Raw genomic sequence first — 11324 nt, 5'->3', positions numbered from 1 at the left:
TTACACTACTTACTGATGAAGATCAAAGACCACAGCCTTTGGTATGGATTGCATCTCAATGGAAAGAACACAAAAATCCTCACAACTGGACCAATAAACAACATTCTTTCAATGGAGAAAACAGGTTTTGTGTGTTAACAGAATTATGCAACATAATTCCAAATGTCTATTTTAGTGATATTACAATTATTAAGAAAGAAACTGGTACCCAAATTTTCTAATCTTCCAAAATAATAAATGATCATGTAGTGGGTCTTCTAACACACACAAAAATTTAGGTGAAGACTCAAGTTTGCATTATAGGTTTTACTATAATTTTATATAAACCTTAATAATAGTCCAGGTGTGGCACTGTAGGTAAGCACTGCACTGCTAACTGCAATTCCTCCTTGGAAACCCTATACAGGGTCACTGAGTCAGAACTGAGTCCATGGAACTTATCAACAATAAATAATCCTTGGGTATTTTAAATATATATATACTTGAAAATGTTCATCAATAAAGATTTTATGAATTATTTAGAATTATCATTATTATTATTATTACATTTTGTGATTTATTATTACCCTAAATCCAAAATGGTATGTTATGGTTCACAAAAGCAAGGTATATTAAAATAGCAAAGTAAACATTTTTACATTAATCATAAAAGTATGTTTATTTTTATTGTCATATTTATTATGTAAAGGATTAATAAAACTCTAGCCATCTAGTAGGAACTCTAAAGTACTATCATTTGGAAGTCACTTCAGTATAAACTTACCTCAAAAGTCACAGTGACTGTCCCAAACGTTCCTTTTTCCCTAATTAGAGTAAGAGGCACAGACTCATTTCTGCCTTTAGGTTCACTCACTGTGATTGCAGAAGGCTATTGGAAAGAAGAAGAAGAATCAGGTCCTGATAATGAATCAGAAGTAGGAAGAAGTACAAGCTGTTACCTTAGAAATACTGGATTTCTCTGATAGCATAGTGGTTATGAATCGGGCTGCGAACCTCAGTGTCAGTAGTTCAAAACTACCAGCTGTTCCGCAGAAGAAAGATGAGGCTTTCTGCTCCCGTAAAGATTTACAGCCTCAGGAACCCTGTACAGGGTCGCCATGGGTCACTATGGGTCGGAATCGACTCGACTCGACGGCACTTAGCAACAACATATACAAATCAATCTGCATTGTATTCTGAGAATATTGTGTTTCCTAGTTAATTAATAATAGTTAATATAAGGAGCTCTGGTAGCGTAATGGTTACAATTCGGGCTGTGAACCACAAGGTCAGCAGTTCAAAACTACCAGCTGTCCATGGGAGAAAGATGAGTCTTTCTGCTCCCGTAAAGATTTACAGCCTCGGAAACCCTGTACAGGGTCGCTATGAGTCAGAATCGACTCCACAGCACATGACCACCACTACCAATATAAACCTGGTGTGGCACTGTGGGTTAATGTGCTGAACTGCAAAGTCAGTTTGCACCACAAGGTCAATGGTTCAAGCTCATCATTTGCTCCTTGGGAGCTTATACACGGTCACTATGAATCGGAACTGATTCGATGGCACTTAACAACAACAACAACACTATAAACACTGAGCATGGTGTCTTTGTAGTATAAGCACTGGACTGTAAACCACAAGGTCAGTGATTCAGGCCCACCAGCCCCTATGAAGGAGAAAATTGAGACTTTCTGCTACTGAAAAGTGTTACAGTATCAGAAACCCTATACAGGGTCACAATCAGTCCGAAATTACTAACTGGCACATAACAACAACAACAACAATATAAAAACTTAAAAAAAATAAATAAGGAGTGTCCCTATCTAACCAGGTGTGGCATTGTGGGTTAATGAGCCAGACTGCAAAGCCATTTGAGCTTCAACTGCAAAGCCATTTGAACTTCAAGGTTGGTGGTTCAAGCTTACCACCTGCTCCTTGGAAACCCTATACAGAGTCTGTATGGATTGGAACCAACTCGACGGCACTTCACAACAACATAAAGGGAACATACAACAAGTCAAACAGATGTAGGTTCTTGTCCTGGTTCTATCATCAACTAGCTATTTCACTAAGACATTGTAAAGATTAGCTAGTCCAAAGATGACCCATGAAGTCATGAGGGATGCTACCAGTGCAGATGACTCATTGGTGCCATAACTAAGTCTTGCTCTCATCAACCCTGTTTCTCTCTTCATAGGTCAACTTGCCACTGAAAAGCAAATAATTGATAAGTGACATTTTCAGACACTAAAGAGCTCTGGTGGTGCTGTGGGTGAGGTATTGTTCTACTAACTACAAGTTCAGTGGTTCAAATCCACCAGTTGCTCCATGAGGAAAAGATGAGGTTGTCTGCTCTTATAAAAGTTTAGTCTCAGAAACCCTATACAGAGTCACTGTGATCCAGAATCGACATGACAGTGTATTTGGTTTTGGAGGGTTAATCACTGGTTGTATGGGTAAAGGAACCAGGATTTTGAATATTAAATCGTGTCAGCTTGACTAGCTGAAACTCAGGATACAAGAGGAGGAACAGAGAAACAGCCATGTGCACATTTGCAAAGACAGCAGTGCCAATCAATCTCTTGGGGTGACACTAAGTCTCAGTATTCCCCTCCATAAATTGATATAATAATGCCTGTCTCTATGGATCATAACTGAGTTTCAAAGAGATCAAAGAGATAATTTACATACAATGCTTATCCTTGTGCCTGGCACATAGTAAGGGATCAATAAATGCTGACTGGTGTGGCTCTGCTGGTTAATGCACTGGACTGCATGGTCAGTTTGAACAAGGTTGATGGTTCAAGCTCACCAGCCACTCCTCAGAAACCCTATACAGGTTTGCTATGAAACAATAGTGATTCCATGGCACTTAACAGCAACAGCAACAACAGAACAACAACAGCAACAATATAATTATCATCATCATTAATGTCCTCTTCATCATCAATAAGATCATTGTCCAGGCTACAAACGAAAGTCAGACTATTGATCACCTACAGTGTGCTCAACAGATGTTAGTTGCCGTTGAGTCTATTTTGACTCAAGAGACCCCATGTGATAGAGGAGAACTGCCCCACAGGGTTTTCTACACTGTAATCTTTATGGGTCACAATGTTGTTTGAATTGCAAGGTCGGCAGTTCAAACTCACAAGCTGCTCCTTGGAAACCCTACCCAGGGTCGGTAAGGCACTTAAAACAACAACAATCTTTATAGAAGCAGATCAGCAGGCTTTCTCCCAGAGTCTGTGGTGGGTTCAAACCACCAACCTTTTGTTTGTGGTCCACTGATAGCTCCTTTTACCCATAGATATTTAGTTTCATTTTCATTTTAAACATGTAGATCAGGTGCCCAGTCAGAGGTTGACTGATAGCACAAAAATCTCACCAGGCAGGGACTTGAGACCAATGCCAGAATTAACTAATACCTCCCTAATATTCAAATACAAATTATTAATTAGTAAATAAAATTAACTTTTGTAGCTGAAGATATATAACCTGTTGTCACAATATCAATCAAATTGTATCCCTACCATATTAAATGAAATAATTCCGAAGGCATTGTCATTTGATAATATTGTTACAGTGACAGTCCTTGGCCATCCAAGCTTCACATTTGCTGAGGGGTTCTAAAATAAAAGCCCAAAGATAAAATAATAAATTAAATATAACAAGAAAAAATAAGTATTTTAATATAATTTGTCCGAGTAAATATCTAAAATAGGAATAAAAACTTAAGCATACTTCTACTGTTTATATTAAGAAAATATTCAAACTAAATTAACATGGTATAAAGCCCCAAACAAGAATTCTTCAAAAACATTTGAGAACCATTAATAACTGGCTACTAGTAATTATATTAAAAACAATCACTGGTCAATAATACTGTAATACTACTATAGTTATGTTGCAATTATTATATTGTCATCACCAATATTATAACAGAGAATTAAGTACTCATCATGAAATTCCACTCCAACATATTTTTTTTCACTACAGAACTTAAGAAAGTTAATTATTTTATAAATCATAAGATTAAATTAAAAATAAAGCCAACTTTCTCATGTAAGTGAGGAGAATTTTCTGTTACATTTCAGCATTAGCATAAATGAGTATATGGTTGTTTTGTTTTTTAATAAAAAGAGATATTTACAAAAGTAAAGCATGACTGTTTCAAATATCATTTTCATGAAAATTTCAATCATTTTGGCATAATCATTCTAAAAAACATTCTATGTCTTTCAGAAGTTTTAACTAGAATAATGTTAGCAGTTATCACCAAAACCAGTGATCAAGCCCTAAAGGGTAATTAAACTTCAGGCTAGTCAAGTGTTCTTCTCAGGGGTACTCTAATTTATTCTAAGCACAGGCAACTCCTACTTCCAAGCTGGCTTTATCATCCTTCTCTTTTGAACTCAAAATTCAAGGTCATTCTTTGTGCCTCTGGTAGCAGAGAGATAAAAGTGAAAAGGGCCAAAGGGAAGACAGGGCTTTCTTGAGCATTTGTCATGCAGTTCTTTAAAAAACTGAAAGATAATCTGGGGAATACCAAACTGTGGAACTGCCAGAGAGATGGTCAGTTCTAGCTTTCATGAAAATCGCTACCAGTCAGCTACACTAGCTTATCTCTAAAGAAATAAACTATTTAAGTCTTGAAAGACTTTTGTGAGGTTAAAGTTAATGGAAAAAGGACGTACCTGTAATGTTAAGTGAAAAATGAAAGTTTCATCAGGCTCTGGTAAGTCATCATCACATACTGCTATGTACACGGTCCTATTTGTTTCTACAGCTGGTATAAACGCTGCAGCAAATGTGTCCAAAAAATCCCCTGTGTTTTCACCATAAAGCTATCAAATGCAAAAAAAGAAAAGAAAAAATATTGTCCTTACAAAACACCATGTTCAGACAAGAAAAAAACGATCATTAGAACAGTCAACACCACAAAAGGAAAAAACAAACAAACAAACAAACCATGAATCATTAAGTGGCCCTGACACTTACAGATAGCTTGTATAAAAATGTAAAACACAAATATTTAACAACCAGTAAACTCATCTCCCAAAAACTGTTACAAAAAGAAATGCTTTTGGTTATGCTCTAGAAGGGGGAAAAAAAAGAATAATTATATAGAAAAGAAACGATGGAATTTTTTTCTTTTCTCTCTGCCTCTTAATTGATCTGGTGTAGTCTCTAGTAAACTTTACAGGAAGACAACTTATAGCTGAAATTCACTAAAAGAAGAGATGAAAATAACTGACAAAATGTTTCAGAAAAAAATCAATTAATTTCTCTATCAATTTCAAAGAAACTTCTTTTCCAAAAATTTCAACTTGAAAAGGTCAGTGGTTCAAACTCACCAGCTGCTCCAAGGGAAAAAGATGAAGCTGTCTGATGCCATAAAGATGTACATTCTTGAAAACTAAAGAGGACTAAGAATTTAGGAGCAGGTCTACTCTCCTATAGGGTCACTATGAGTCAGAATTGACTCTACAACAATGGTTTGGGGTGGGGTTTGAGTCCTGGTGTGGCGCTGTAGACTAATGCATCAGACTGCAAAGTCATTTGAACTGCAAGGTTAGTGGGTCAAGCTCACCAGCTGCTCCTTGGAAATCCTATACAGGGCCGCTATGGGTCAGCATTGACTCAATGGCACTACACAACAATAACAACCCAAAGAAAGACCCAATTATCTTAGAATTACAAAGTTTTCTATAACTTTCAATTACCTCATTTTGTAAAATCAGGCGCTTCTGATATGATTCACAGTGAAGTAATAACTATGAAATTGTACAACTTCTTGTGTAAACCCAGCTGAAATTTCTTTCACCAGAGAACTCATAATGTATCAATTAACCACTAGAAAAATAAGTTGTTGTTAAGTGCCATCGAGTCGGGTCTAGCTCATAGCGATCCTGCATAGGGTTTCCGAGGAGCAGCTGGTGAGATTGAACCGCTGACCTTGTGGTTCAAACCACCCTTGTGGTCCAGTGCTTGTCCTACAGTGCCATACAGAGCTCTAGAAAAACATGGTTTAGTATAAATAAAAAACGTAAGACCTGCATAGGGAAATGTTTGTCAATTTCTAGTTTTCTGGAGCCCTGGTGTGGCACTGTAGGATAAACACTGGATCGACCACAAGATTTGTTTGAACTTCAAGGACAGTGATTCAAACTCACCAGCCACTCCTCAGAAACGCTACACAGAATTGTTATGAGTCAGAACCACTCAATGGCACTTAATAACAACAAGATACAACTATTGGTCTCTTTTCATCCAATTCAAAAGAAAAAATGGAAATAAAGACTCAAAGAAGAAATTAGTCTAATACCCTCAAATGAAAACTAGATGCTCTGTGGCTACCACTAACAACTATTCTGATCAGGGTCACAATAGGTGGATTCTGTTAATAGGGAAGAAAAATGTGGAGAAGCAATCAAAAAGTCCAGATTTACTATTCCACTTGAGACTAGAAGATTCCCCAAAACTATCACACTGAGATCCCCATAAATCTTGAACCAAAACTAGCCTTTAAGGTCATCTTTTGGCTAAATAACATACTAGGGTTAAAAAATAAAGAACAATATCCATGAATACTATACATACCTTTGAAAAATCCTCTATAAGAGGGGGATTAAAAAGTTAATGAAAAAAATTCATTATGTTTTCATTGCATTTTCCCACAAACTTTTTGAAGCCCCCTCATATGAGATCATATGAACAAGAATTACTCTAAAGCCAAGATGAAAGGCTAACGGGACAGGGAAAACACAGTACTAGAAAACAAAACATCCAAAATGGAATTAATGACAGTGTTGATACATTGTGAAAAATATAACCAATGATACTGAAAAATTTGTGTTGTTGTTGTTAAGTACCATAGTGCCACACCAGGATTCTGCACAATTTGTGTTGTAACTATTAAATGAGAAGCTAATTTGCTGGGTCAACTTTCATGAAAATACAAAAAAATATATTATTCTTTTGGAAATTAAGTAAGTTTTAAATATTTAATAAATCCAAGGACAAAGGTGATGGAAAATGTGTTGTCCAACTTTAGTATTAAAAAATGGTACAATCTTGAGAGAACAAACAAGATGGCGGATCGGGTGGACGTGTAGCAGAGAGCTCCAACAACAACAACACAGAATATCTGACCAAGCAGGTTCAGGGGATGGTCCCAGAACTCTGAACCACATATAAAGGAATACTTAGAAGGTTGGAAGGCTCACAGCTGGGGAAATTTGTGGCAGAAGCAAGAAATCTATTGCTTTCTAGTCCGGGACGCTTGGCTGCTCCAGGAGCCGCCATCTTGGGTGAGACCACGTGGGGGAAGGATCGGAGCGGCCACAGACGCCTGGCAGAACCGCTGAGATAAAGGTGTGGACATTCTTCTCTTTTGGTATCTGTTCATTGGTCCCTTGCTGTCTGCACACCTCCATTCTGGTGACTATAGGGGTGCCTGAGCTAGTGGGCAGCCCAGCCCCACCCTCGGAGGGTTCTACTACGCATGCACACAGATCTCCTCGAATGTATGCTGGAACAAAGATAACTAGAATCCAAATTACCCATAATAAAATATTTTTATCTAAAAATGCTTGTCGATATTTTTCTTTTAAATTTGCTTTAAAATAAATATCTAAACACTTTAAAATGATCATTTTATTTTTAAGACAGTGTTGTCAAATGTACACAGGTATCTTGAAACACTCTACAAACCTGTAAGAGACATGAATGGAACAGCGTATCTGCAACTTATTCATTATAATGAAGCTACTCAGAATATCAAACACACACAAAAAAATAATCATTAAGAAAGCTCATATGTATTTCAGTAAGAACACAGTGGTGATTATTTCTTACCGATACAATTGCAGTGGCATTTGCTGGATCTCCTATCCTTTCGATAACAAGACGAATAACTGTTGTATCTGTTTCATTAACAACAAAGTCTGTTTCTCCTGCAAATCTTACTTCTGTTTCTCCAAATACAAACGACATGAATAAAGCTGAAAGAAGATTTACTAATAAAGATGCAGAGGGCATCCCTAAAGGAAAAAAATTAAAATACGAAGATTTTATCCATAAAATATGTCTATATATTGCCATTAGTTTGTTTCTATGAATACACAATGAGAAGAGTTAGACATTAAATGACTAAGACATACATAATACATCAAATATTAAGCCATATAACTCAAATGTATGATTAGAGAATAAGTTTTTAAATTGCAATCTCTTTTTATCCTATGGCTCTTTGAAACTACTTATGCTTACCTTTTCTTCTTTACCTTCTGGTGTGGTGCTGTGTATCAGCACTGGACTGTGAACCACAAGGTTGGCAGTTCAAATCCACCCAGTTGCTCCTCAGAAACCCTATGCAGAGTTGCTATGAGTTGCAACCAACTTGACAGCACTTAACAACAACAACAATATCAAGGTAATAATTACCAGAGATCTAAAACTTACTTTTTTATTTAGTTTATTTTAAAAATTGCTCACTATCATTTTATTCTAACAAAAATCTAAGCAACAACTCAGAAATTTAATTAATCCTCACTTTCCCTCAAGTGAAACTGAAAATGAGATAAAATTAAATCAAATGGATCAATAATCTTAATGGGACTTATTCATCTATTTACTTACTGCTCATGCAAATATGATAGATTTCTTAAAGTTAGTATTCAAAAGAACTGAAGTTAAAGATTAAATAATAAATTATTAATTTCTTTGTTGATATCTACTATTCCCTTAAAATCATTTGTATTAAGAAAGCTGTTTAAAATTTTTCAATACAGTAAATAAATGCTAATCCTTTCTCAGAAGAGACAAATTTCCAGAACTTAAATTTCTTCCATTTTACTAGCTAAAATACTAATGCCACAACTTAAAAAATGTCTATGTGACTTTAAATAAGCCAATTTGGAAAAGTGTGTATTTCTTTCTTCTCCATAACTTCAAATGTCTTCTTCTTACTACAATGTGGGTGTTTATGAGTTATCAACATTGGTCCTAGTTTCAGCACTGTGTGATTCAAGTACTTTCAAAAGCACAACAGTGCAGTGCCCTCTTGAAAGTGCTGGGGTTTTTGTAATGTAGATGCACCTCTAAAAATGAACAATTTATCTCATGGATCATTAAGATTCCAATGGATCTATGTGACCAGTCACACGAACATAATAAGTTCATGCCTTTTAAAGAAGTCACATTATGCACTTCATGAACCACAAAACTTCCTATTAATCTTTAAGAAGTAAGAGAACATTCAATCATATGATACCCTCTCTTATTTGCTCAAATGGCTTCATATTTAGGGGCTACCAAACACATGGATAATAGATATTTGTTTTAAGGTTTAGAAGCAATTTTCTGTCAGGTATATTCCAGCAATGCAGTCTAAGATTGCTTACTCATGTGGATCATGCATATGCCAATAAGTCCACAGGGCAAGAAACGCAGAATTCAGGTGGAGTTCACAAAAGGGTCAGTAGGCCACTAGAAACAGGATTTATGAAGGACTAGAAATTCTCTACTACCACTAGTCTGTCAGTTTGTCCTATTGTCGTGGCTTTTTTGATTCTGTGATGCTGGAGCCTATGTCACCAGCATTTTAAACACCAGCAAGGTCACTCAGAGAGAAGAGGGTTAAGCAAATCAGAGAGACTAGGAAGGAGAGTCAGAGTACTTTAAATGGTTAGCCACCTAAAATGCTATGAATAGCAGTAAAACATTGTCATATATACTGCCAGACAATGAACTCCTTAGGTTGGAAGGCACTCAAGATACGATTAGGGAAGATCTGCTTCCTTAAATCAGAGTTCGTCATAATGATATGAACAGTAAATACTGATGCATTTGAGCTATGGTGCTGGAGGAGAAACTGAAGTATGGATTGCCAAAATAATAAACAGATCTGTGTTGGAAGAAGTACAGTCAAAATGTTCCTTGGAAGCCCGGATGTCCAGACTTTGTCTCTCATACATGGTATATCGTGTTTGGTAAACTGGAGGGTCTGAGGAAAAGAGGAAGACTCCCAACAAAATGGACTGGCACAGTGGCAACAACAATGGGCTCAGGCATAGAAACAATTGTGAAGTTGGCCCAGGACCAGACAATGCTTCATTCTGTTGTGCATAGGGTCGCTTATGAGTTGGTGTCAACTCAAGGGCACATAACAACAATGATGTGAATAGAGCAAAGTTTTCAGGACCTTCATTTGCAGATGGAACGCAAGTCAAAATAAGAAGAAACAGCTGCAAAAATCCATTAGTAATCAGAACATAGAATGTACAAAGTACGAATATAGGAAAATTGGAATAATCAAAAATAAAATGGAATGCATAAAGATCGATATACTATGCACTTCTTGTTGTTGTTAAGATGTCATCAAGTCAGTTCCGACTCCTAGCAACTCTATGCACAACAAAACGAAGCATTGCCTGGTCCTGTACCATCCTCACAATTGTTATTTTTGAGTTCATTGCTGCTGCCACTGTGTCAATCCATCTCATTGGTGGTCTTCCACTTTTTCACTGACCCTCCACTTTATCAAGCATGCTGTCCTTCTCCACAGACTTGTCCCTCCTATCTGAAGAATGAAACATGAAGTCTCATCATCCTGGCTTCTAATAAAAACTTTGGTTTTATTTCTTCCAATGCTTCAGCTCCTGGGTATTAATGAGATAAAATATACTGGTATTGGCCATTTTGAATCTGACTGTCATATAATTTATTATGCAGGTAACTCCAAATTGAAGAGGGATGGTGCAACATTCATCATCAAAAAGGGCATTTCAAGATCCACTTGAAGTCCAATGCTTGACTGTGATATCCATACACCTCCAAGGAAAACCAGTTAATACCACTATTATTCAAATTTACATACCAACCACTGAAGTAAATGATGATGAAATTAAAGAATTCTACCAACTTTTTCCATTTGAAACTGATCAAATATGCACTCAAGATGTATTAAGAATTACCAGTGATTGGAATGTGAAAGTTGGAACCAGGAAGGATCAGTAGTTGAAAAATACAGCCTTAGTGATAGAAACAATACTGGAAATCTCATGAAAGAATTTTGCGATGCCATTGATTCCTCATTGCAAATAACTTTTTCAACAGCACAAAAGGTAGACATAGACCTCAGAAGTACACGTAGACCTCACAGACGGAATACACAGGAATCAAACTGACCACATATGTTGAAAGATATGTTGAGATACTAAATATCATCAGTCAAAACAAAGCCAGGGCAACCTAAGACAGAGCCATTGCCATGCTGCATTGAGTTTCGATGACGGGTAAGACTGAGGAATTCACACTGACCGCCTAAGACAGGCAGC

The 11324-nt window shown here is 36.6% G+C and overlaps 1 protein-coding gene across 1 annotated transcript in view; it reads right to left on the bottom strand.

Annotated features, from left to right (window-relative positions):
- The window catches only part of GPR98 (G protein-coupled receptor 98), a 962819-nt gene extending 954794 nt beyond the window's left edge, over positions 1-8025 (bottom strand). The window contains 4 exon segments of the mRNA XM_006875701.1: positions 764-868; positions 3516-3611; positions 4680-4829; positions 7843-8025. Coding sequence (XP_006875763.1) covers positions 764-868; positions 3516-3611; positions 4680-4829; positions 7843-8025 — 534 coding nt within the window.
- Between the last annotated feature and the right edge of the window lie 3299 nt (positions 8026-11324).

Source organism: Chrysochloris asiatica, unplaced genomic scaffold, assembly GCF_000296735.1.
Source record: "Chrysochloris asiatica unplaced genomic scaffold, ChrAsi1.0 scaffold00336, whole genome shotgun sequence".
NCBI lineage: Eukaryota > Metazoa > Chordata > Mammalia > Afrosoricida > Chrysochloridae > Chrysochloris > Chrysochloris asiatica.
Note: the sequence above shows the minus strand (reverse complement) of the source record. Positions and strands in the feature narration are given on the sequence as shown.